We start from the raw sequence: 27,515 nt of genomic DNA on the forward strand, positions 1-27,515 counted from the left end.
TATAAGTGATACAACTTATCTTGTTCATCGTGGTTGAATAAAGGGTGCAGGTGAATCATATTTACTTGCTTTTCCTCTGTCCAGCGTAAGAAAAATACTCTACTGAAAGCCCTGGCAGCAGGAACGGGGCAGGTGCTGGTCCTGCACCCCTCCTGCAGGTTGGGCCACTTAGAGGCAAAGCTCCCACTGCAAGGAGTGTGCTGATACATAAGCATGTTCAAGTACACGCATGGACATACAGGTATATTTATATAATGAAAGTAAACTCTTGCAAGTTAGTACATGCCCTTTTCCATAGGCACTGACATTTCTTTGCATGGTGAGCACAACACAGACATACAAATTCTTTTTTCTTCCTTTTGTAGAGAACATGCTGTAGCAGATGCATTCCTGGCAACTGCACAGGTTCAGAGTTGTGACTGATACTGGAAATTAACATGGTTTTCATTAGTGAAGTAATTTGTGGAGGTCTGTGTGCAAAACTGCTTTCCTTGATAGCATCAGCACGCAGTGTTACCATGTGATTTGCACTACAGGAAAAACTGCAGTTGAGACTTGGTGTGTCAATATCTGGAGTATGTCCAATGTCAGTGTAATGTCATCTTTGCTGCTCAGGCTGTTATTTTTTTGATGCTTTTCCTGAAAGGTTCTTGTGGAGCCCTGTTTGTGCTCTAGCATGTTTTTTGGAAGAGCATTGGGTATGTAAACTGGAGACTGGTTTTCCTTCTCTAAGACTTAGGTTCCTTTGGAAGGACTTAGCAGGGGTAGAGGCGTTGCTATGACAGTATTTTGTTTTGGGCTTAGGTTGGTTTTCTTCACTAATAGTGACAGGCCTTGCAGCATTCATTTTGGTTACAGCAGCAATGGAACTTGAGACTGAATCAAACTTCCTCAGCTGAATAACAGATACGTACTCTTTGGACTGTGCAGAAGTTAATGGTGGCTATTTTCCCCATGGGCTAATTTCCTGGTCCAGCTGCATGACTTCCTATATATAATTAATTTAAAAAAAGAGGAAAAAAAGGTGGGTCCATAAAATCAAAATTTAGTTTGAAGAAAGAAATTCTGACTATGTGGGTTTTGCTTGTTACAGTATCACTGCAAATTAAACCAAAAACAGAACGTGGAGTATGTTGACTTCAGAATACAAATTGCTGTCTGCACGTGGATTAAAATTCTTTCAATCCTGTATAGCATTTTTTCTGAGACTCAGCTGGGAATGTATGCAGGACCTGATTTTAATTTGTGTAAAATTTCCATGAATAACAAAGTCTAATTAAGACACCCATTAAAAGTCCTTAGCTTTAATTCAGTGTGGAAAATCTCAGAGTTCTGTTGGATTTTTTTTTTAAACTGATGTCTTAATTAGGCACTATTAAGGGAAAAATTATGCAAATTAAATCAGGCCTTTACTGTTATGCATTTCTTTAATTATTCAGTGCTTGTTTTACTTACATTTTGATTTCTTATATATGTTAAAAGAGCAGATTAGGTGATAATCTCTCTGGATTGTTCCACATCCTACTTCAGATCATTACTGAAAAAAACTACATCTAAATGAAGTATCTGACTTTCTTTGACTTGAAAAATGTGCTGTCTTATGATTTTAACATTGGAGAGTATATTCATTGAGCAGGAGTTATGCTTTCAACTTTTTGCCGAACTCTTTTCCCTTATCTCTGGTTGAAAAAATAATCTTTTGACCTTAAAAGATTAAATTTTAGTCTGCTGATTTTTTTACAGAGTAGTAGCAAACTGAGAAGACTTCAAATTTTTGTATATTCCATAGGAAATAACAGATTTAACTAGCCCAAGTTTACTACTTTTCATAACCTTTTTATTAGGGTAATTTTTTCATTTCATTTGAGATTTGGTTTAGTTCTCAACAAGAAGAGATAGGGTAAATGACACAAAATATGCAATATCAGGTATCTGCATCATCTATTTACCATAATTTATTATCATTAACCACTATTAGTGGAATGTTTTAAAAATTTAATTATTTGAAGTTCATCTCTTAGATATGCTGTAAGTTGGAGCAGTTGCATGCCTAGTCAAAATAAGTTTGACTACATAAAAAGTAAAACAGCAGGATTAACTTTTTTCTTAGGAAAAGAAGAAGCAACTGTCTGTGAAGTTTCAGTGACAAAAGGGAATTGTTCTGATACAATAGGATTCTTTGAGCCAAACCAGTCTTTCTTTTCTAAATAAAACTTGAATTTTTATTCAAACAAATTTAATTACTATAAAATTCAAAACTGCATCTGTAGGAATACCACATCAGATTTAATTATACTTTCCCACCTCAAAACATACTCATTTGGATTTCAAAAGGAGAACTATGATGATAGTTTTAATTTAGCTGTAGAAATAGAAAGGATGGATACCCTGACAGCATTTACCTAAAATGAACTGTTCCTCCTGAACATCTTCCATAATACGCTAATTTAGATTGTTACGACAAGCAACTGAGATGTCTTGTACTCCCCACAGCAATTTTGAGATTAATTACATTACTGCTGCACTGATTATAGGGAGACAGTCATGCTATTCAATGGAATACTTTAAGTAGAATTAGTTCAAGTATATAGAGATCTCATAGGTTCCCATTATGGGAAGCTCTGAGCAATTTTCTTGACATAATGTTAAATAGTCCAAATTATGTGTGATGAACAGTCAGGAAGTTCAAACAGGCCCTTTGGCTGCATAGAAAAATGGTTCAACAATGGATGATCCTAAACAAAAGGGAGCTGTTGCTGCTGGTTTCATGAATATCTGCTTTTTATCCCCTGCTCAATATGGAGAATAAACAAACAAATGTACTGAACAGAAATAGGTCATGTTAGATATAGAGCTGGACTTGTCTCAAGCTAGTAGTCTGGTAAGTTCCCAGGGTTTTGATAACTGTTGTACTTTCCACTGATTTAGAATTTCTGCTAAGCCCTTTTTAGTATATTTATTTCAGTGCTCTTCTTCTTAGCTAGGTACTCATGTCACTGGTTGAAATTGTATGTGTGAGGATGGATCTGTATTATGATCGGGTACAGATGTCCCTGACTGATACTGATTATTCAATGCAAGTTTCATCAAAAACTAATCGATTGATATGTGTCTAATCCTCCTATGGTGTTTATCCATGTGGAGTGTGTTGAGGTTTTCAAAGCTACCACAAATTGCCAGCATGTATTTCTTTTTTGAATGATTCCAGATGGGTGAATCTTTTAATCTTAGAAAATATTACCTCCTCTGTATCTGTGTGCACATGAAATTCATTATTATTCAGGAGTGTATAAATCATATACAATATCAAAATAAAATTTCCAATGAGCCTGAACAAACAGTCAAGCACAACATTACAAAACCAAAACCTCCAAATGTAATTCACAGTTGAGTTAAATGGAATAATTTCCTGATGAAGGTGTGGTGAATCATAGAAAAAGCATTGGTAAGTATGATAAAGAAAATGCAGTAAAGCAAACAGTTGAAGTGAATCCTGCTGATGAACATCCTGGTATCAGTAAGAATTATCTTTTTTTTCTGGCTGAACCAAGCAAACAGAAGCAGACAATCTTCCAAGCTTTTTTTGTATGTTATTATGAAGAGCATAGTTTGCTGTAAGCTTAGCTCAAATGTTGTGATATTTATAATGAAATATGAAGTTTTCATGATATGGTAAACTAACTGAACTTGATGGGCATTAAGTATTGGACTGTTTTCTTATTACAAGAAATGTCTTACTTGTGTTATATGCTACAGGCTGAGTGAACTTCTGCATATTTACAGTATATATGACTGCATATTTGCCTAAAATTCCTGTGTCTGATAAAGCATATTTTATTGCAGAGTGGTCTAGTTTGTAGCTTTATTTTTTCATTGGTTTTATCTGTGTCTGAAGAGAGAAATATCTGAAGTGCTAGAAAATAATTGTTTCTGGAATCTGATGAGGCCACTTATTTTCCTCCTGTAACTGATTGGGATATTGAACCTTTTGTTTGATGAAAGGAACGTGCTTCAGGGATGCCAGGCAGATGCTTTGTCTTACATTCTTCAATACAATAATTACATTCATTTGGTGTTGATGAGGGGGGTCTTGTGAGGCTCTCTTTGGGCTGGTAAAAGTGTTTCCTGTTGATTCTTGGGAGAGTACTAGGAGAATAAGCCAAAGCATGCAAAATTGTGTGCATGTGGTTTCTTTGGTATAGCTAGGACCTCTTTTATTTGTTGATGTTTAATAATTTTCAGCTTCTTGAGCAAGTCTTTTTTTTTAAGAAATTGTTGAAGATTACATAAGGCAATATGCAGTTTTTAATTGTGACTGGGAAGCAAAGATTAAATCCTAGCTTAACACTATCTACTGACAAGCTGTTTTAAGGTTTATTTGCAGTTGTAAATTATTATTTTGCATTTAATCTGCTCTAAATGCATAAGTCTCCAAGTGCATGAAATACTATGTAGTATAAAGATAACTTTTGAACATTTATCTACAAAGAGAATTCCTTTCCTGTGCTTCTGTCACGCAAACTTATCCAGGTAAAGTTTATCACAGGTAAAATTGTGATTCAGGATGTGGGACTCTAGACTGTCTTATGAGATCCATGTCTGAACATGGATTGCTGAAACTCTGCAGTGGCTTTCAGTTTCAGCAACATTATATCAAGATATTCATATATCAGTTTGCCAAATGAAGGAGACTTGGGCTTTTCTAAATCAAAGTTGACACCTTGATTTCTTATAGAGAGCACAGAAGGGATGTTGTCAGCCAAGAACAGCAGCAATGTGTATTTCTCTAAAGGTAATCTTTCAGGTAGCTGCATGTCATACCACATAAAGCTTTGGTGTGGTATTGCAGAGGTCTGTGTAAGATGTGCTGTCACAACGAGTTACTCAGATTCCTAATAGGGAAGTTAGGGAGATTAAGTCCTCTGAAAAGTGGTAAGGGGCACTAAAGACAAAGTGCATTTCTGTTGTGTTCAATAGCAGGAAGGAAAACTGTACAGCCTTGATTTGTGAGAAGCAAATGCTTTATGGAACCCACCAGGTTCAAACTGCCCTACAGCATTTTCTACAGTCACACTAGTGGTAGTTTAGTAATGCCATTTCCTTATGTTCACCAGAGTCTCAAAAGCATCATTATTAGTCAGGTGGGTGATAAATTGAGGATATGTGTTTCACACATTTTGTGAAACTGACTGCTATACCATTCAGCTATGTCTGGTGGGAGAATAACATGGCCATTTGAGTTTTAGAGGTGATAGAGCATTAAGGTGCCCTAGACAAAAAAGAGAGAGGGAAATTAGAAAAATTGAAGATATTTCTGGTTTCTTTCAGTTGTAAATTTTCTAAAATATTCATCACTCTCTGTGGGCACACTAGAGCACCATGACCTGGGCTCAAAACCAGAACTTATCAGCTATGATCTCCAGGTTCAGAGATGTGTCTAGTAAACTATTTTTAATGTAAGATATTTGATAAGGGAGCAAAGGACCAAAATATCCAAAACTGTGTCTCCTATACCTTCATCAACAAAATTAATTTAATCAGCCTTCTCAAAACTACGCTGCCATAGGGTTTTACAGTAATATTGTTCCATATATTGGAATTTAGCCTTTACAAGCAACTGGAATTCTTGAGAGGAAATGGGCAAAATAGTATTTCCAAGTGCATGATATCCAGTTTGACTAAACTGCATTGATTGGTTTATCAACTAGCTATAATATGATAACATTGTGAAACACAGAATTTCTATTAAAAACCTGTGTTTTGAGAAACAAATATATTATTCTCCAAGTGTAGTGGTTAGATGGAGTAATATAATGTTTTGTTATGTCTTGAAACTTCTTTCTGAAACACCTAGCAGAGTATCCTATGTAGCTGTACCTAGGACATGCACAGATTAATATAATTTCTGGCCTTTGGTAATTATTTGTTTGAAGGTGATTTGTTCTTAAGATTTCAAGGAAAACTGGATTTATTTTATTTGGAATTGAGAAGGATAATTACAATCTTTTTTAAAAAAAGTGCGTGTGTGAGCATCAAATATATTTGATAATTTGAGCAATAGATAGTTTATGTGAATTTTTTAATAGATGGTTCAAACTTCTGTTATGTTTGGTTACCTCATCTGTAGATATGAGTAGTCTCTATTTCATCATCACATCAGAAATATTTTTTTGTAACACTGAAAGTAGTGGATTATGTGACAAAACACTGTCCTGAATTGTAACTGAATAACTAAGGTTAAATATGCCAATATTTTGGTGTGTGTGTGTGAGCAAAAATCTGAAAGGAGGTTGATTAAATACTGATTATAAATATGTTAAAAAATGCTATCAGAGAAAAGAGATACAGTGAATCCTGACTTTAAGAAAGTTCATATTCATATCAGCTACAGGTTTCGGTTCAGACTTCAGACCTGAGGATTAAAATAAAACGTGCACAGTGTACCATCAGATAACAACAGCCCGACATTCTGAGTTATGTTATATCTGTGAGAGCAAATACAACTTGCCTTTGGGCACATAAATGAATTAAACTGTTGCAATTCAAGATGGTGGAATTAAAAAAAGATAAAAATTGTAACAGATCTGAAAATCAAATTAGCGTTTAATCCAAGAGTAGAAAAATGTATGCCTGCACAAATAACGGCTAAATTTCCCAGACCTTCATTATGCTTACTTCTTTTCCTCACAAATTTTCCAATGCACAGCTTGTTTATCTAACACAGCTGCCTCTATGGACTTTGCTTGAGGTTTATGCCTCAGGCATCGCCTCTGTGAATCCATCGCATAGACATATTGAAACCCTATTTGATGGTAACAGCTGATTCTTCACCTGCCATTTGTCTGTAAGAGTCTCTTAAGGAAAACTGGAACCAGAATATTGAACTTGTTTTGCGTAAGGAAAAAATTAATTTGTGTTAAATGAAATACTGTAAGTATTTGCACTTTTAATTCAAGTGAATAGTGTCCAAATAGATATGCAGTTTCCATGCTAAAATATTGTTTGATATAACTGTAAAGGACAAAAGGAGAATAGGTCACAGAAGTTCTTTCTAGCTGTCAGCTTTCAATAAGATTATGAAGGGGCTATTTCTGACAAAAGGGTTTCCCTTTTTGGACGGAAAACTTAAAGCAGCTCAGAGAACTTGAGACCCTTGACAGAGCTGATGCTCATGATCTTGTACTGCTATCATTTGCACCATCCATAATCTAGACTTTTATTTCAAAAGCTTTTAATTTTGTGTTTCCAAAGATAACCATGGAAGTGTGAATTGAGTATAAACTGATGCAGCACTATCTGCATCAATCTGAAGGCAGACCAAGCAATAACTCTGAGGCAATTACATGATCTGTTTTTTAGGAGTACTTTTGCGATCTTAAGCTGCAAACTAGTTGTGATAACTTAAATATTAGTTTGGCTAATTAATTACACCACTCTTGTTCACTGCACACAAGAAAAACAAATATGGATGTTTTTTGAAGGCTTCTTGTGAGAGATGTTGTCCTAATAGAATTTGTGAGAGTATGAGAGTGCCATTCATAAACTCTGTTTTCAAAAGTATCACAGTTACGAAAAACACTGAAGTTTAAAGCAAATTTCAAGTGTACCATTTCCTAAGAGAACCTTTATCAAAAGGAGGACCTTGGTTTACATCTCAAAGACAGCTCGATTGTTGAAGAAGAATTGTATTTGTATACTTCACACCAGGTATGTGCTTACCTACAACTGAATTGCAATTGCATTTGAAATCTAATGTGCAGAGTGTGAAGTCTTGGGACTATAAGAATTAAACTTACTAAAGTAACAAGTTTTCATTGTTTTTTACCTCAGAGGTTTCTTTTCTGTGAATAGAAGACCTCAGTGTCATTGTATTGTATCTGCACTCACTTTTACATGTGAGACAGATATAGAAATTCCACTTAGGAGGAAATTCAGGGAATTAAAAAAGTGAAAGAAATGGAGGTACTTGGTGTGGGGAATCACAAACTACATCTACTGAAATCACTGGTATGAATCACTGAAATCTATGGCTGTCAACAAGCACAGGATTTCACCCTATGGATGGAGTGGGGTGATGTACTGCACTGCCACCATGTATCACACAGGGAAGAATTTGGTTTAGAAGAAAATGGGGTATAAGTAAAATCTTTTTTTTAATCTTTGTCTGAACAACGAGTGGGTTTGCTCAATTGGGCCATATGGATAAGGGCAAAGCTGAGGTATATGTGAGCCAGTGGATCCCTGGCTGGGATCACTACAGAATATAAGATGATACATTTCTGTAAATCGTCGTGGTGTCCTGCGATCTTCTAATTTATTTTAATTTATTGTAATTTATTCTTGTCTGTCTTTAGAGACAGCTGTTTTTGTAAGTTGATTATACTGTCTGTTTAAATCCATATACTTCACAGAATCTTCTTTCTTAGTTTTAATAAAAATCGATCATTTTAGTAAGAGATTCTCTGCTACTTTTGTGATGTTAGCACACCACATAAGCCTAGGCTTCTAAGGTAGCCTTGTGGTTGCAGGTCAGCAACTCCACCTACAAGCTACCAGATGCAACTCCAGCAGGCTGTGTAGACAGCTGGGCTGCCAGAACAGGAGAGGAGGCTTGCCTCTGCAGCAGGCTCCCTGGAAGCATAGTGAAATCGGGTCCAAGTTAGTGAGCATGTCTTCCTGACAAGTTGTGTCTAGAGAGTGAGTTTTTCTCATTAGGAGGGGTAATTTGCCACTCATAATTAGTGTGGTTATTTGCTGTTATTTTTCATTGTAACGCTTGTGATTTTAGAGGGGGGAGATAGTTAGCTAACTGCTATATGTTCCTATGGATACCTTATTGGTTTCTATTTTCACTTATTTTTTCTACTGTTTTCTGCTAATTTAGCTGTAGATGTCCTAAACAAGACTGTCCCTCAGGTGCATTTGCAAAGTTTAGTGAATCATACTACCAGGAAGTTTCTTGTTCTATTAATTTTAAATTTCCTCCTTCTCAATTTCATTCCATTACCCCAAGTATGCATTTCCTGTATTTTCCAAATAATTCCTTCCTCTTCTGTGTGTTTATACTTCTCACATACTTGTGGTAATTGTGTCAGTCCAGTTATTATTTCATTAACATAGTCATACTTACCTCCTTTAACTTTTCTTTGAATCAGTGGAATTGTGTCCTTAATCAGTCCATATCTTTAGGTTATCTTAATTTGACAAGATGCTTCTGATTAAAAGCCTCCCAGTATTTCCTGTTTGTATGAATCTTTTAAAATCATAGTGACTCATAAAAATGATTTAAAATCATAGTGACTCATGTGACTCATAGAGCACACAATCAGTTTAAGACAGAAGTTATCAGCCGCTGTTGTAAAGACTATTTACTATGTGCTAGTTTTTATTGCAAGTTATTTACCCTTGGAGTACTTGCAGTCATGTAGAATGTGTACGGTTTATTTAAGCACTGGATAAACATATATTTACCAGTCAAAATTGCCATATTCAGGTGTGCCTACATGTAGAATGTACCATATTACCTTAATGACCTGTACCTGACATAAGATCATATGCAGACAGCCTCCTGTATCTATGAAAGAGGTGTTATTATTATTATGCTCTTGACTTGCAAAGTTCCCATTATTAAACGCTTCTGTGTTTTTCATAGGTGGCTTTTTGCCAGATGTTATAATGTGTACATTATAGTGCATGGTATCCAAACCCTCTGCCCTATTCCCAAATTGTGAATCATTAGTTAGCCTTCCAGGGTGAGTAACCTCTGTGGACAACTGTGGTCAAGTCTTGGTTATCCTCCAAGCCAAAGTGGTATGGCATGTAAAAACAGAGGTTTTACATCAGTTGTTTGCTCTTAATACTTCATATATTAGGCCTGTGCCTGGTCAGTTTACTTCTGCTATCATGGGATTTTGGTTCACAGACACTTCACGAGCAGCAAAAATATTTTGAAACAATCTGAGTCATGTACACCCAGGTAGGAAGAATGCAGAGGAATCTTACCAAAATGTACTGCTACATGAGCATGTACTACCTATCTGAAAAGGGACCTGCCTGGTGAAAATATCACATAGAAATACATTGCCTATTTAGAGCAGCACATTCCAAAACACAGGTGCTACGATGATAGGCAATTCTGGAAAACCCTAAGATAGGTAGGTTCCTTAAACACAATGTGTATGTTTCACAAGGCATTCTTTTGGTTTTGTTTTGTAGCCTAACAGCAGTGGTCAAGTAGTAGGGAAAGTGCCTGGCCATTTTACTCCAGTTTTGGCACCCTCTCCCCATCACAGTGCGGTGCGACCTGTGACCCTGACCATGACAGATACTAAACCCATCACTACATCCACTGAAGGTGAGGCATCTTCACCTACAGCAACCAGTAAGTATTTCTTTAGGAAACAAAAAATGTCCATCAAAGATTTGATATGATTTCAAATTGAGGCCAGAAAAAGGCGCCTTTTCCTACTATTTGACCAAGTGGATGCTCATCATTTTACATGGAGAGCAAACGTGATCTGACTGCAAAGCTTTTCCTTCCAAAATTGCAACCGATGGATCATGTTACATGAACCAAAGTTTGTGACATGACAAGCAAAATGAAAGGGAAAAGCCCGCATATTTGACCACTATTCAAGGAAAAGAAAATGTGTTTTTTCATCTGAGGTGGACATTGTTAAGACATTGAGAAGCACACCCAGACAGTAAGGTTTTGCAATGACCCAGAGATGGAATCCCAAACAGGGACTGGATAATTTGCTCCTCAATGAACTTTCCTACAGAAATCAAACCTTGTTACAGCACATACTGAATCTGAGCTATGATAATTGCATGTTAATATAGGTTGTGTCATTTTTAGCAAAATCAACTTTTGTGGCAAAAGAAAATTTTCATTCCTTGTCATTTCTACAAGGGATGGTAGATCCACTGTTTGTGCTTGTTGTTTTTTAAAATAGAAAGTAACAAACTCTAACTTCAATGTTTTAAGCACTTTACTGCATATAGGATCATGTTATTTGTCCTATTATCTTCAATGGAATTGCAGTTCTAGAAATAAGAGCAAGTATCTAGGCTAATTTCTTCCCTTCAGAGTATTCATGATAAGTAGTGCAGAATGTTGCTTTTTAACTGTGTTCTGAATTTATGTTGTCCTTGAATTCTTATTTGGATTTGAGATGGCCAGTGTTAGCAGCATTTATCAGAGTGGTGAAGATTTTAGGACACACTTCCAGATTCTTTGGAAAAAATCTTAACGGTCTTTTAAAGTATTACTCTTTTTAGAATTTGTAACATTAAAATTACTTGTTCTAGACCTATTTAATATCTGAACTTCAAATACACTCCCTAACTGTTGGTCTGCCATTATTGGAGACCATAAAGTGTATCCTTTTCAGGTGTTATACCACTTTAAAACTTTTCATTAGAATCTGAGGAAGAGGTGAGACTCAAAGGCATAAGATGTGAGGAGAAAACTGTTCTAAGTATTTATTATAAAAGGGTAGCAGTAATTTTTAGAGAAACTATTGCTCAGATATAAAATATATATATATATATGTTTATGGGAGCATTTTACCTGCCCTTTCAGTATATGAGTTTTCTTAAGAGGTCTTAAATTGTTAAGAGTCTATCTGTAAGCCCCACTGGTGATTTGTGGTACAGTTTTTGGACCTTTTAAGAAGAGTTAGTTTTACCAGCAGAGCAGAAAACTGAGTAAACTAAGTTCTTGTACAGTTTCAAGTATTCGTGGTTTCATTCCATTTTGACATGATTGTGCTTGGCTTACATATCTCTCTTAGATGAGGTCAGGGTTTCTGTTAAAAATGGCAAAAAGAACACAGTAAATGTCAGAACTGTTTTGGGATGTTTCCTAGTTATATGACCTTAATCATCATTATAGGGGAGCATACCTAATCTGTACATTGTCCTACTACCAAGGGAACTTTTGGATCATATTTTCCAAATAAATAATCACCTAGTTTCTTATGCAACTCATGGGAACCTGAATAGCTGATTCCTGCTGAATCTTTAGAGCACCTTGACTTAGATACTTAAAATAAGGCTTCCTCCATGCTTCCATATTAGTTTCCAAGTAAATTATTGCTACTACAGCACATAAATAACAATATAAAAAATCCCTATGTGCAAATTTTATTTGAATGTGGCCATACTGCCTACAAGATAGGTAAAACACTTCTCCTGCTCAGGGTGTTACGATTTTCGGAAAACTGCATTAGTCTATCTCCTTGATAATGGCTGTTGACACCAGGTTGGTAACTGTAAAAGCATAAAAAAATGAAGCAATATAGCTTGTTGATGAAGAAAAATAACAATAAAATGAGGGATCATGTCCTTCTGATATATAAATTATGTATGAATACATATAAACTGTATTATCAGTCCAGTTGTATTGTCAGTTGTTATGGGACCATCACACAGATTACTGATGTTAACTTAATGGGAAAATCAACATATTTTATGGCGTAGTTTTACTTTATTTGCAGTGATTGACTGATTAATTGGTCCAAAATATAGATAGTTATATATTTATATAACTTGGACAAAAAAATATCATTTTTATTCAGCGTGATGAAAATAAATTAGCAAATGCTTAGCACTGCTTCTCATTCTGAAGTGCTATAGCAGAATTTTTATTAATGAGAGAGAACATCAGGCTTTAATAACATTTATGGAACCTTGTGGCCTCCATCTTTTTAAAAACTGGTTAATTCTTATGACAGTTTTCCAGTAAAACCTGTTTATTGTATATATAGGTTTGGGGTTTTTTTTTTTGTTTTTTTTTTTAATGAATGCATTTTCTTGGTTTTTTTCCATGTGGACTTAATATTAGCAGGCCAGTTTAGTAACTACTCTCACCTAGCTTCTCACTGGCATGCTTGTATGTGTCTGTCCAGTTTTAGTAGTTATGCTACTAAGTCTTTGCTATTTTTCCAGCAAGTTTCCAGGCTGTGATGCTACAGATTGCAGTGTGGACATCTCCACACTGGGAAGTTGAGTAAGACCACCTAACTAATTTCATAAATGCCACTAAAAGACATGAGAACATAATGACTTCTAGGAATTACTGGGAGAGATCAGAAAGGAATTTGTCCCAGAGGTGAAGGATCCCTTCTCTGTATCTAATCCCAGCATCACTTGACATTCCCTTTCTCCTCAGAAATGGATTTCCTCAGTCTTCTGAAGCAGGTAGCGATAGAATTAATTTAGTAGCACTCCTCAGAAAATATTGTTTTCTGATGTATGGTGGAGTTGAATATTTTCTGTTGTATTGCACAGTAAGAATCAGCTCCCTTCTTAGGAAAGTGTTAACCAGATTACATCCCATTACTGCAAAGATTCATTTCATGCCACTTAAGTAAACCAAACTTTTTATTCTAATTTATGTTCTCCTTTTACAGTTTTTATGTACTTTCTCAGTAAAAACAGGGCCTTTACAGAAATAAAAATAATGTGTTCATGAATATTTTCTCTCAGCATTGTACTTTCAGTGATTTCACAGTTGCTTTAGATTGGTATAATGGAAATTAAAAGTGTGATTAGTTCAAATAAATAAATTATGAAATAATTTGAAAAAAATAATCAAAGGAACTACTATTGTCAAGAGACATCATTATGATTTACACATGCAGTTTCCATTGAAGTTTATAGGAATTTACACATGCCTTTCCAAATTTGGTCCTATATTTCTTTTGCTTTCTCTTAAAGAAAAGCCAAAGACACTTCCTATATATTGCAAAATCATAACTCTGGATCTCTCATATTTGTACTGTACCTGCACAAGGTAATAGATATGATAGGTTGGTATTTTTATCAATATGTTTTGTTCTTCCTTAATCAGCCTACACAGCCTCAGGCACATCCCAAGCCAATCGATATGTGGGACTAAGCCCAAGAGACCCATCCTTCCTACACCAGCAACAGGTGGGCAAGTTTCACATAGGTGTAATGATGTAGAGAAGCTTTTGTGGTATTATCTTCCTACATGCTGCCACTGGTATCTTGGATTAGACCGAAATCTGGAAGTTTTCAGTATTTGTCACGTGAAGATGATGTTTACTCAAAACAAACGGATTGCTTTAAGAAATATCAGCTTAGCCTATTGTTTCTTTATTAGATTGGTCCCATCTTAAGGAACTCCTGATGTTTCTTTCAATATTTTATTTTTCAACAGTTCATACATTTATCCTTTAATAGGATTTTAGGAAGTAGAATGAGGTGTTTAAGAAACAAATACTAATTTTAAAATCAGTTTACAAAAATAAGCAAAACTTTCAAAGCAAAAAATACGGTTTATTATTTTCAAGTTTTGTTTCCTTTTCCTAAGATGTTTAACACATTTCTTTATTTTACTTTTAGAAGATTAGTTGTAAAACTAAATTCTCAAAGCATCACATCATCATTTCCAGTGTAATAGGCTTAAATTGGTCTGCTGATTTTAAATGTAAAAAAACCACATTTTTATTCTAGTTTCTTACATCATTTATATTTCAAGTAGCATTTTAAATTTCACATTTCATTAATGCTGTAAATTTAATGCAAATGAAGTGTTTACCCAAACTGTGAAAATACAGAGAGCTGAGATTAATGACAGCATACAAATAAATTAGCTGCAGTCAGTAGCAAGACCATGCACATACAGAAATGGTACATTTAAAAAATAAATTCAAACCCTTTAGAATTTCAATGTACTTTATGGTGTGCGCTTGTGTTCCTCTTAGATTTTAGCAGTATAGGACTTTGAAGTTCACAGCATGTAAAATGTTACAAGGAGAAAAGCTGAATGTGGCAGTAAGAAAGAGGGTGTTAAATAGGCCTTGGCATTTGTTGTACGGTGTTTTTTCCTCAGACTTGTGTTCCTGTTAACAGTTTATATGCATTTCTGTTTCATTTTTCAGTAAAACCTACCTGTTCTACGTTATTAAGATATAGCTGACCCATGCTTCAGCTGAAACTCCTTATCCATACCCACTCACAGGGCAAGGAAGCAGTATGTCCATTTTAAAGGTCACCATGTGCAGAGTTCAGAGAAAATCATAAAGATGATAATTTATTCAAAATAGCTGATGCATTGCCAACTATTTTTTTAACTAGTAAGACTTAAATTCAAACATCTGTACACTTTTGTTATGAAAATATGTAATGACTACTAGTGGCTTTTCCAGCCATTAATTTCTCAATAATTTTTCTGGCATATTGTTTTGTTGGATTTTTTTAACCTCTCAAAGATTTTTTTATTATGAAATATGTAATTACTATGAAATGTTTTTTTTCAGGTTACACAAGATATGATTATTGTTTTTTAAAACACACAACACCTTTCTTTTTTATGCAACAGTGAATGTAATTTGTGGAGTTCCTGTGAAGTTTTATATAGTGTTCTTTAAAATGTCTCTGACATCCTGTTAATGTAGGGATGTGCAATATATTTTTCCCCTCTGTATTTTTGGACACAATTTTTTCTGCAGATTACTCCTGCTTAGGCCTACTCCACCTTCCAAGCTCATTGAAAGACTTCTAAACTTCTTGTCACATGCCAGAAAGTAGTAGAAGCATATTTAATTTTCTCCTGGCTGAACTTGACATACATATTGCTGATGTTTTGCATCTTCTATTTATTTTTGTCTTTGTGTAGATCAAACTAGATTTCAAAATTTCAGCATTTCAGTGTCCTTGGTACATCAAAGTGAGAGGGATCTCAAAGGTCTTTGGTATTTACATGCATTGTATCTGATACTCCCTTTCATGGTAAAACATGTGGCCAAGCAGCTTAAAGGGAAGGAAAACTAAGCTAAATCTCACATACACTTCAGAAACAGAAAAATTATTTAATGCTACTGTGTTAAACCAATGTTCCCCTTTCTAAAGTGTATTGTTTCATAGTCTCATTATAGTAATACAAGAGCATCAATTAGTGACCAATGAGCCATGTAATATATTTAAAAATATCAGTGTTTTATTGTCTTTGCTCTTAACTCACTATTCTCTTCTAACATATGCAGTGGACATATCTGTGTTTGCCTGAGTCTGTTTGTATGTATGAATGCCTACAGATACATAGAAAATAAAGGAGTAGTGTGCACAACTGAAACTATCTGAAAGAACAATACTTAAAGTTTTTCAGATGGATAAATATGGACATACGAGTATGTATAGGTATGTTTCTAATGAATTAGTTTTAAAGGAGTAGTGTGCACAACTGCAACTATCTGAAAGAACAGAATACTTAAAGTTTTTCAGATGGATAAATATGGACATACGAGTATGTATAGGTATGTTTCTAATGAATTAGTTACCTTCACTCAATTCTAAAGGTGACATACAGAGATGACTGACTGTATATATATGTACACACAGACACATAACCCAGAAAGTAAGGTAGAGCATTGAGATTGTCTAAACAACTTCAACAGAGCAAAGGTTATCCTTTGGTAAGGCAGAAATGGGGTTGATTTACTATGTCCTGTCATTACTTTGCAACAATATAAAATAGACCACTCTTCTTGTGGCAGATTTTAAATGCATTTGCTTTAAAGCAACCCATGATGAATGAAAAGAAAAATCAAGGGGTACGTGAAATAAGGCAATTAATCATTTTGTATTAGTGGAAAGAAATTTTCAATTAGAAAGCCATTGGTTTTAGTTCCAGAGAGATCTTTTAAACATTATCCCCTGTAATGCACAGTGACCCTTTAAGAATAAATATTGTCACCAGTACCTTTTTTGCTTCATTGGAGGAGTCTTTATGAAGATTTATTCTCTGGTTATGAGAAATATTAGCAAGTACCCATGAGTAGTTTTAGTTGCTGTTAAAAAGAGCCATTATGTAGCCCATTTAAGTTACAGTAACCACAATAAATTTAAAAGTTTCACATGTATTTTGCAACACACACTCACATGGAGTCTTGACAAGGTGATAGCTTCCTAGAAATTCCAGTAACCATGTACAGCCCAGCATACCCCCCATTTACATGGGAAGCACAGAAAAAGACTTTGAAAGACAATATATAATAGAGCCAGTGAGAGAATTTGTTGGCTTTTACTGTTCTGGATAATGTGAAATTGTGATATTATATGCATTACTTAGCCTGCAACATTGATAGTTAGAAAGATTAGATTCTAATGGGGAATTATAACTATGCAGTCCACTTTCTGATACACTAGCTGGTAGATCTCCACATTACTTGCCTTGAAATGCCAGCTATTTCTATGCTGTGGCATAAATAGTTACAAAAAATAACATCTTGCTTCAGTGGCATTTGGAGAGTCATATATATCTTGGCATTTTCTTGTAAAAAATTCATATCAGACCTCCTCTGTCTATTATAAATTAGACCATTCATTTTTCTTTTTTTGATTCATCATCAGCTTCTGAGAATTGTTAAGTGTTGATGACATAACTGCAGGAAGAACACTGTGGGAGAGGGCAAGAGACGTGATAAGAGCTAGTACCTGAATGAGAGAATTTTTCTTAATTTTATTGTTGGTCATTGGTGGAAGTATTTTCTGAAGCTAAATCTCCTGCTCACTGTTCTTTATCTCTGCTGAGAAACATCCTAGCTAAATTAAATAAAAGAAAGGTTGGATAATCTTTGCAATTATATGGGTGTACCTTCATCTTCCTCCCCTCTATTAATTTGCATTTATTGAAGATTTGTGATTTCTAAGCCTAGATTAGAGGAAAAAAACAACAAAACAGTAAACTGAGGAAAGTCAGTCAAATTCTACCTTCTATAAGTGGACACAAATCCTTGCCAGATTCTAGTTGTGTCTGCATTCTTTTGGCTAAGTAACTTTAATGGCAAGATCATTAGTTCAGTAACAAATTCTTAATGATCAAGATCCTCACATTTATGTGATGACATTTCTTTAGCCTCCTTGTGTCATGATTCTCCGACTTGATGGAGAATTATGGTATTGAAATGATTAACACTTAGAGTCAAGTTATGTAGTTTCTGGCAATAATGCTGGAAAGTTGCCAGAAATGCTAGTCATATACTTTGCTCTTGTAAATAGTTTAAAAAGATGGATGGATGGATGGATGGATGGATGGATGGATGGATGGATGGATGGATGGATGAATACATAGACACTTGTATTTATTGCAAGTGTAGATGAATAATATCACGTAAAAATAAGGTTTCTGTTGGAATGAAAGAAATAACAGCAAGGTTTTTGTTCTTTACCAATTTATTTTAGTGCACCTCTGGGCCTTGTATTGATGATTCTATTTTAAATTAGAAAACATAAATAAATGGAATATCTATTAAGGTTGTTACCAATAATCTCTAGGACTTTCACTGTGCTAGCTCATACTGGCCCAACTACTGAGGAGTTAATGAACTCTTCTAGTTTTTGCTCTGATAAACTCAGTGTCATGGTTTTCATTAAAGCTTGCACTTTCTGGGTATGGTACATTGCATTTATGATTTTCACCCAGATTTTACAATTATGAGTGAGAACTTTTCAATATACATAGTAATAAAGTCTCCGAAATGATCAGAAGACTGTAGATAACTTTTTATTTCCTACAAATTACTTCCCTGTCTCTTCAGTAAAAATTTCTTCTTACCAGATACATCCTTTAGTTACTGAGATGCACAGTTCAAAATGTAGTTCTATTCATACTATTAATCATGGAAATTGCTAACTTAAATGTCCACTGAACACAGAGTATTTGTTTACAAAAGGTTTTGAGTGGATATTACTTTTGCATTCAGCAGCAGGCTGAAAGAAGAACACAAGTGGACTCCTAAAGAGAACTTGTCAGTAAAGTCAGGAAACAGGTTATCAACACTTAGCCTGTTCTTATTGTGTCCCTTATCATAATTGACAGTTTGACGTAAAACTGGGTCACATGATTGCCAGGGAGGTATGTAAATGGCTAAGAGGTCACCTTTCACATAAGCTTCCTGGAAAGGAAACACATTTAAAGGAAGTTTCAGTCAGAACAATGACAATATGCAAATGTTAAGTTTTATGGGCTTTTCTCAACTAAGAGAAGTTATCGCAGTCTCCTATTACCCTTCTCAAAATACAGCTCTTCTTTCACTAGCTACGACGGAAGCTTGAAATGAGTGTTAGTCTTAGCCATTCTTTAGATACAAGACTACAAAATCTGCTTAAATACTACCCCCTAAAAATCATTCATACTATGATTAAAGATTGAGCTGTTGGGCTGTGGGTTTTTAATGTATGTGTGATTTGCATACTTAAAACACTGCAGAATGGCTGTGCTTGCAAGGTGCTGTTTAAACTGTGAAGGCAGCTATAGTAAAATCTAGCATATGGGTAGAACTTCACATCAGTATGTGTCACAGCTCTGGAAAGTGCAAAACAAAATCAATTTCCTGGCATTTTACAGAACAGAAGAACTCGGTCTACTGCTTTGCTTATCTCCAGGCCTGTGTCCACTTCCAAGCTTGTGTTCCCTTCCTGTGAAATGTCTGAGGTGAATCAGGGAGTTGCAGTACCTCCCAGGAGAAACACATGCAGTGGGATTTGCGCTCTTGGATGCTTCATCAGTGCAGCAGTGGGGATGTATCACAGGCATAAGGGATTCAGGACTAGGAAAATGTCTGGGCTGCCTAGGATTCCTCATCTCCTGCAAGGCTGGGCATCCTTTTCCACTTCATAATATAGACTCATGCTCTTTCTTTCTCTTGTGGTTAAATAAGAGATAAATAAGAAAATCCTTGATAGTGTTTTGAGAATGGAAGATGTTATGGTAGTGAAGTTTCTGTGCCTTGCTTTGCTAAAAATCCACAGAACTGTGAACTGAAGGTCAAGTCTGTTCAACAGCCTTCTAGGGAAAACTTTTCACCAGTCATATGTCAAGTCAGATCATTCATTTCTCATTAATAACATACATTTGAGAAAATTAGTAATGTTTTCAGCAGCTATTAGATGTATCCTGGGGACCATTTCTTATGTCTCTCTACTAAGGAATGTACGTATTCTCAAGTAGTTTCCTGCCTCTCCTCTTCACATATCCTGCAGAAGAACAATTTACAATGGCTTATAGTGGGTAAGAGTGACTGTGCCTTATCCTCTCCAGCCAACACTGTGTCATGGTTTTAGAGGTGCCTAGGTTACTCTGAGGAGAGTAAATAGACAGAAAGCTTTCAGTATTACTTCAGATTACTTATAGCACTTGAAATACTGTAGTGAAGTGCCTTATGTCCTTCCAAAGCTTGATACTCATGTCAGGTGTGTGCACCCAAGCTTTCCCTTCTGGGCTATGTGGACATCCTCCCAGGGCAGCCTCCCACTGCTGCTGTGAACAGACTTCTTCTATTAAAAGGAGCCCAGGCTTACAGAATTCTATTAAATTCTACAGTATTTTTACCCAGAAGCTACTTAACACATTCAAAGGATGCAGATGCAGACTTTGGAAGTGATATTTCTAAATCTTAGACATGCAAAGATCTTTCAATAGGAGTGCCTTGGGAGAGGAAGTTTTATATGAGGGAGATTGTAAATAAATAAAAATTCCAGTCAGGTTAATTTTTAAAGACAATTGGGCAGCTATGTGAGCCTACTGACGGATGTGGAGTAGCAGCTTTTTACATTGGGAAGGTGTATTTCATACTACTGATAGAGCTCTGGGCTTGTCACAGAGCCAGCTGTCAGGCACACCTGCACCTCTCCATGGTGTTCTCAGTACTGCAAGCATGGTGCAGTTGGTGCAGTGAATAGCACAATAGTACTAACTGTGAGTCCCATGGAGCATGAACCTTCTTATAAATGCCCATGTATGTGCCTAGAGATTAGGTAAAAAATGCACATGTTGCATTATTATCTTTGCAGTATTTTGCTGTATGTGATTTGAGGTACATGTGACGGTATATAATAAACAGCATGCCATGACTAACATTTATGAAATGTGTTTCAAAAACTTTGTGGTGCTTTGTTAATGATAAATTTAACACATAAATTGTATGTGTGGAAGGTTTTCATACAGACTGTGGGAAGAATACAGTGATATAGTGCAGAAGCTAATTTACTAAAATGCAATATGTCAGTCTCTTACTTTTTTCTCCAAATGGCAAATGCAATTGCATTCTATATAACAAGCTAACTGCTTGCCAGATTTTTGAGTTAGACCTAAGTGAATATAATAATTTGGTAATGCTGAGTTTGTGATTTTAGTATATTTTTAATGATTCTAATCAGCAAAGGGTGTTTATTCATAGATTTTGTATTTTGTGAAGAAGTAAAAGAGGGACATGGGTGGGAGGGTTTAACCTTTCAGTCTTTTATTTCAGCTGCAAATGAGTTTTTATAGCTAAGTTAAGAAGTTCTAAAATATGCATTTGTAGTGAAGATGATTACATCCTGAAGGATAATAGCAGAAATATGTCTACTGTACATTGAATAACTGGGCTGACATATTTTATTCTGTTTTCATTATTAAAATCAAGCTCAGGATCCTGTTTTGTATAGTGACTAAATCAAATGTTTACTTATCCATTTCTTTAAACATGTTTAATATATTATTCACAGTTACCTCTAGCAAACTTTTTAACTGCATGTTTCCTTTTCTGGTTAATTTCATGTGGTTTAGTCATGCTTTTAATGGCCTTTAGAAGGTCCCTTGGAGTTCTTTAGATAACAAACAAGAAACAATCCCTATGAAAACATCAAAGACTAACATTTCCATTTCTCAGACCTTAACAGCAGGAAGCTTATTAGTCTAACAGCCAGACAGGGTCAGGTTTGCAATATTGTCTTGTCCTCAGCATTTGTATTTTTCAGGAAAAGACTGCAATAAATTGTGCTCCTGTGAAAACAGTTTATTGTAGTTTGTTTGCTGTAGCCTGTGCTGTCTGAAGAATGTGAACGTTGATGGAGAAAACTAAAATGCATTGAATGCAATTAAACTCAGCAACATTATCTTCAGAGTGTGTAATCATATATAATATTACAGCAATTTATATAAAGATGATGATACAGAGAATAAAACATATATTTTCTTCAGAAACCAGATAAGCTCACTTTCTTAAATTTAAAAATAAGCAGCATATATTTTCAATAAATCTGCTAACACTATTGGGCAGCTGTTAAATAAACAGAACTGCTGAGGGTTGCTTGAACAATCTGTGAAGGCTGAGCTGTTGTTTTGAGGATCTGGGAAGAATTTGTTTCAGCTAATATTTAGTACATTTGTCATTATATTAAAATGCAGTAAAGTATTTTAAATTCTATTTTTCTGAGTCTGAACACGATTAGATTATTTTATCACCTCTTGCTAAGTAATACCACTTTCAGTAACAGTGGATTAATAAACTTCAGTTACAAAATATCTTTACTCTTCTTAAATAGCTAGATAACAACATACAATTTGTTTTATTTTGGCAAATTTTCTATATATTGCATGTCTTGTGTATTTACCAAAAAGCATGCTAGAAGATATTGATTATATTTTACCTTACTAACTACACATTATATAGAGCACTGCTTAAAAAGACAGCATAATTATTTCCTTTCTTAAAGTATTGCACTATTGATTATTAACATTTCCTTTTATTCCAGCTCAGTTTGTAATCTAATAATGGCTAATTGTTATGTGCTACACACTAGTTACTCTTTTATGCTTTATTAATAGAGGATCATATTAAAGTGGCATTATATTAAACAAGTCTATAGGCATTTATTTCTCAAAATAAGTTATTTTTCTTTGTTTTGTTTTTTAAAGTTACTTATCGGGAAAGTAAGACTTTTGCCATGTACAGTACTAGTTTGCATGTATTCATTTAAATACTAAAAACTGTAGTATGCTCGATCCATATCTGACTGCTAGGTTTCAATTGACAGCTGAGAATTTGTGACTGGACCATGAATCAAAACGGCAGGCATTTATACCCCAGTGCCAGTGAGGATACATTGGGAATTACTTGGCAAAGGTAACATTTTAATTATTTCCACCCCTACACCGCCTCTAAAAAAGTTGCATAGAACAAAAATATCTGTTTTAGTGAGTCTCCAGAGATATATGTGACAGCATTATGATCAAAATATGTGTATAACATTTCTTCTAAATGCATTCAGGTTATCTTTCATGTAAGCTGACTTTAGACGTCCCTTAATGTAACATCTGAAATAACATTATGCTGTCCTATGCAAAGGGTTTGCGAGTTGAAGGAGATACTGATCTTAGGCTTTAAAAATGTCATTTGCTCTCATATTTTTGGGACCTGATTGGTTAACAGAAAGAAAATGGTGCTTTTAGAGGTATAGATGAGTATAATAATAAATGGCTGAGGTGGTGGTTGGTTTTGGGTAAAGAATAACTATATTATTCATAGAGACATTTCTTACTAATCGGCTGGTGTAGTTTTCGCTTACTAACGAAGGTAAGATATAAACCATTTTATTTTTCAACTAGATAACAGAAAAGTTAGGAATTATTTACAAAAAAAAGATGTTATGAGCCCACCCTCTCCTCCCCCCACCAAATAACCAAACAATAAATTCCATTAATCTTTTGTATATTATTAATTTGTTAGATTTTACATCTCTTAGTATATAGTGAATTATGATAACAACAGAAGGTGTATGTTTGCCTAAATAGGCATATAAACTAATCAACATAATCTTGATACATCACTTTTCATCTTTTTCATGTACAGGTTTATCTGCAGCACTCAATACTTAATGAGGGTTGTCCGTATAAAGCGTGTAGGTTGGGAGATTATCAGATGAACTATTAGCCACTCACTCATGAAATAATTTAAAATATTTTTTAGAAATTTATGTGTACATAAAAATATATGTACTTCTGAATAGCTAGTGTATGTGTGTGAGTGTAATTTATTTGTACTGTATACAAAATGCCTTTTGATGCATTGTTTTGATGGTACTATGGATTGCTAGAAGTTCTTAAGTTTTTGGACTTTTGAGTATCAACTTGGAAGGGAAATTACTGAATATGAAAATTGGTGCTGTTTACAAATATGAAGTTTAATTTCTTCTGGGTTTTTTCTTTTTTTTTTTTTAATTTTTCTTTTTTTTTTTATTTTAAGTGAAACAGTGTTTTAAATATGGAGGAATTGTGGTAGTAAAATAAGACCTTGTCATTTGATTTCCTTATATATTAGAGAGTACAATGGAAAATTAGCTAATGGATTCACCTCATCTCCTTAAGGGCTGTGATTCACATTACACATCCCCATCACACAGTAATTGCCAGAGTTTTCAATGTACTGCCAGGAGTGAATCCAAACTGAGCTTTTATAGCACAGACGGTGTGATTCATTCTCCCACTACAAAGTGACATTTTTCAGGGCATTGACAGGCATTAGAAAATTACATCACAACAACCTATCTAGGAACATCCTCACATGGTTTTAATCAGTCGTCATATGAGCCCCCCTTAAAGCAATGCTGGTAATACTGAGAGTCCTCGTGTTTGGTGAATTCTGTTCTTCAGTACTATCACACAACACCCTGGGCACAAATTGTGTAAAGAAAGGAAATGAGGGAAAACATTTATATGTGATGATCAAGAAAACTTTGGTGGTGAATGAGAGCTTGCTCCGTGATCCATTTGCTGTTATAGAACACACTGCTTTGCAGATCACTCCCAGAATGCTGCCTGCCACTCTGGCCCTACCAACAAACACAAGCACTGCCAGAAGAGCTTGGGCACGATTTCTGCCATAGGCATTTCATTAGAGACCTAGGCTATGGCACTTGCTGTTGGATTATACACAGCCTTGAAGGACAAGAAAACAAACAGTTCTGCCTAAGCAGATGGGCTTTAATTGGGTTTTTAAATATGACATTCTTCAAATCCCACAGAAATTAGAACCTAAGAAGAGAAATTATACCTGCACAGGCTAAGGAGCAGTGAGCCTTTCTAACTCTAAAATTGATGTTAAAAAACAAGAATATATTGCAAGAGTAATTGTCACATTTGAGCAAAGAAATATATCCCAATCCAAACAAGTTTCTGCAACTCCAATTTGTTTGATAAATGCTTGATTATGTGATTTCCTTAGATCTGCAGAGCTCAGTTTGATTGTACTCAATCTCACCTTTTGCATCAGTTTTTTGTGGTTAAGTATACTGATTTTTCAGAGGGGTTATTGACCTCTAAAAGTTGGCAGTCCCTCCATGTTGGCTGCCCTAACTCTACAGATCCCAGGCAGCAGATATGGTCGGGTTGAAAGCTTTATCATCAAGCATTGTTGATGAACCACACCTTGGAAGTTTGGAGAAAGTGAATGACAAAAACCTTCTGTTATTTCCTTGTGTCTTTGTCTTATTAATAGTTGCCTGTCCCACCTCATGGTAGGTACAATGCATAGATTTCAAAATTTTTTTTGTCTCGTTTTATTTCCTTAGAAAATGATGTATCTGTTGGCATTTAAAAATTCAGGTATAAGACAGTAGTGGTCTGTATGCAAAGGCTGAACTTTGCGAAAACAAGAGAATATGAATAATACTAAATAAAAAAGGACCAACAAACCAGAAAATCTTAGATCACTGATACACCATTTTCTACAAAACCAAAAGACTTGCAGTGAACAGTGACAACAAAAAATAGATTAATACTCTGCATAGCTGAGTTAAACATTCTAGTATGTTTTAAGGAAATACTTACATTAAACATTCAGTGTGCATCCTGAAAACCCAAAATAAAATGGGAAAAAAAACCCCATTGCAGTTATTTGGTGAAGTATTTAGAAGTAGTAATTTTTACTTTGCTCCTCATACTAAACTATGTACAGCTTTTGCTTGGATTGGTTTGATTTTTTTCATTGCTTACTTAGAATATTTAGGGTACATATTCTGTTATTATATGACGTTTTATATTTATTTATAAATGTATTTTTTTGTGTCTGCTGAACTTTGAGCACCATTTAAACACATCAATACTACAGGACTTTTATGATTATTTAGGTAATTTTTTGGTGTACATGTGAAGAAGATACTCAAAACCATTAAAAAACCCCAAATCCTTATTTTTTTTTTATAAAGGCAGTTCTGTTTTCCTAGAGACAGAAGGCGAGGGAAAGCTGTGAAAATCTGGAAGGCTCATTTAGAAAAATACGGTTTCAGTCACTACGTGAGGGCAAGAGCGTATGCAAAAAGTACACTTAAGAAACAAGTGAGAGTGACAAATAGTGTGGGTGTGTGTGTGAGGCTGATAGCATGAGTTTGATCCTATATCTAAGTCACTCATTACACCATTGATGGTATTTCCAGTATAAATATTCATAAAAGCTGGCATGATGGGACTCTCCTAGGCCATGTGGAGTATTTGCAAGTCTTCCACAGACTGTTAGCAACTTTTCATTGCCAAAGTGTTCGCTTCAATTCAGCTATCAACAGATGTATTTTTGTTTATACTAATTATTTTAACAATCATTCTGCATGAATTGTTTAACATTACCTTTACCCTATCCAGGCAAATGGACTAGGCTAGAATTTCATGCTTTCATTCTGTTATCTTGACACATCAGCCTAGTACAACAGCTGGCTCATTCCTGGAGATGCTGAGGGGAGCACTGTTCTCAGAGTGCTGAATTTCTTTCTCAGCTGTAGCTGTGGGGTATTCAGCATTCCAAGCTCATTCCTCCCCCTCCCACTCCCCACCCACCCTGCACCACTGTGTGTTTATGCTAACAGTGCTGATAAGGCAATCAAATGGGATAATCTGATTTATCAGAGAGAGAAGTCAAAGGGGAATTGAGAATGGGTGCATACTGCTTTTGTAGCACAATATCTTGTACATGTTTGGTATAGAGAAAACATATAGCTAAAATTACACAGCCAGCAGTGTGTCTGTGTAATTTTGGCAAACACAGACACCTGTTAGAGCAGTAGTTCATACACTGTGACCTGTGTCCCTCCCTCATTTCTCTCCCAGAAATGGTTTGAATAAAAGTACAATTTCATTACAATTTAAGAACAAAAAGGCTGAAGTTTCCTGAGTTCAAAAATGATCACAGAGAAAAAGTCTAACGATTTGTTATATATATCAATTCAAATTACTAATTCTAATAGTTTTGCACAACTCTGTAATGCAGAATGATGTGCAAAACATTGTTTGCTCCCCATCCATGCAAACATCTTCCTAAGAAACACTTCCTAAGAACACTTCCTAAGAAATTAGTTGTATTCAAGCCAGACTTGCATGCTGCCATCCCACAGGAAATGGGTCAGCAATCCATTAAGATGCCATTAGATAATCTAATTTGGAACTTAATCTCTAAATTAACCATGCTCCATACTTGAAGCATACTTGAGAGAAAGAATAAAAGTTTATGTTTGAATCGATAGGGGAGCCGAAGCGTGAAGAAGGCTGTTTGTTTTTTCTGTAGCTGTGGTCACGTCTCAAGCTGTCTGGTAACCAGGAGAAACCAGACATGATGTAATTCCAGACTGAACTTGAACTTCAGGGACTTAGAATGGGGGAACAATGGACCATAGGAATCAATAATGTCCATTTTCCACATGATTATGTTTGGAGCTTTAAGTTAAACTTTATGGGA

General features: G+C 35.2%; 1 protein-coding gene across 9 annotated transcripts in view; it reads left to right on the forward strand.

Annotated features, from left to right (window-relative positions):
* Positions 1 to 27,515, forward strand: part of NFIB (nuclear factor I B) — a 171,491-nt gene that overhangs the window by 131,206 nt on the left and 12,770 nt on the right. The window contains exons 9-11 of one of the 9 annotated variants that reach the window (XM_039729918.1): positions 10,216 to 10,381; positions 13,856 to 13,938; positions 22,831 to 22,919. The exons of 1 other annotated variant lie outside the window; for it this stretch is intronic. In XM_039729918.1, the coding sequence (XP_039585852.1) occupies positions 10,216 to 10,381; positions 13,856 to 13,938; positions 22,831 to 22,919 (338 nt within the window). The remainder of the gene's footprint in view (positions 1 to 10,215; positions 10,382 to 13,855; positions 13,939 to 22,830; positions 22,920 to 27,515) is intronic. 7 more of the 9 variants (XM_039729919.1, XR_005629925.1, XM_039729920.1 and 4 more) reach the window with 7 other exon arrangements.

Source organism: Passer montanus, unplaced genomic scaffold (assembly GCF_014805655.1).
Source record: "Passer montanus isolate IOZ18808 unplaced genomic scaffold, ASM1480565v1 scaffold7, whole genome shotgun sequence".
Taxonomy (NCBI): domain Eukaryota; kingdom Metazoa; phylum Chordata; class Aves; order Passeriformes; family Passeridae; genus Passer; species Passer montanus.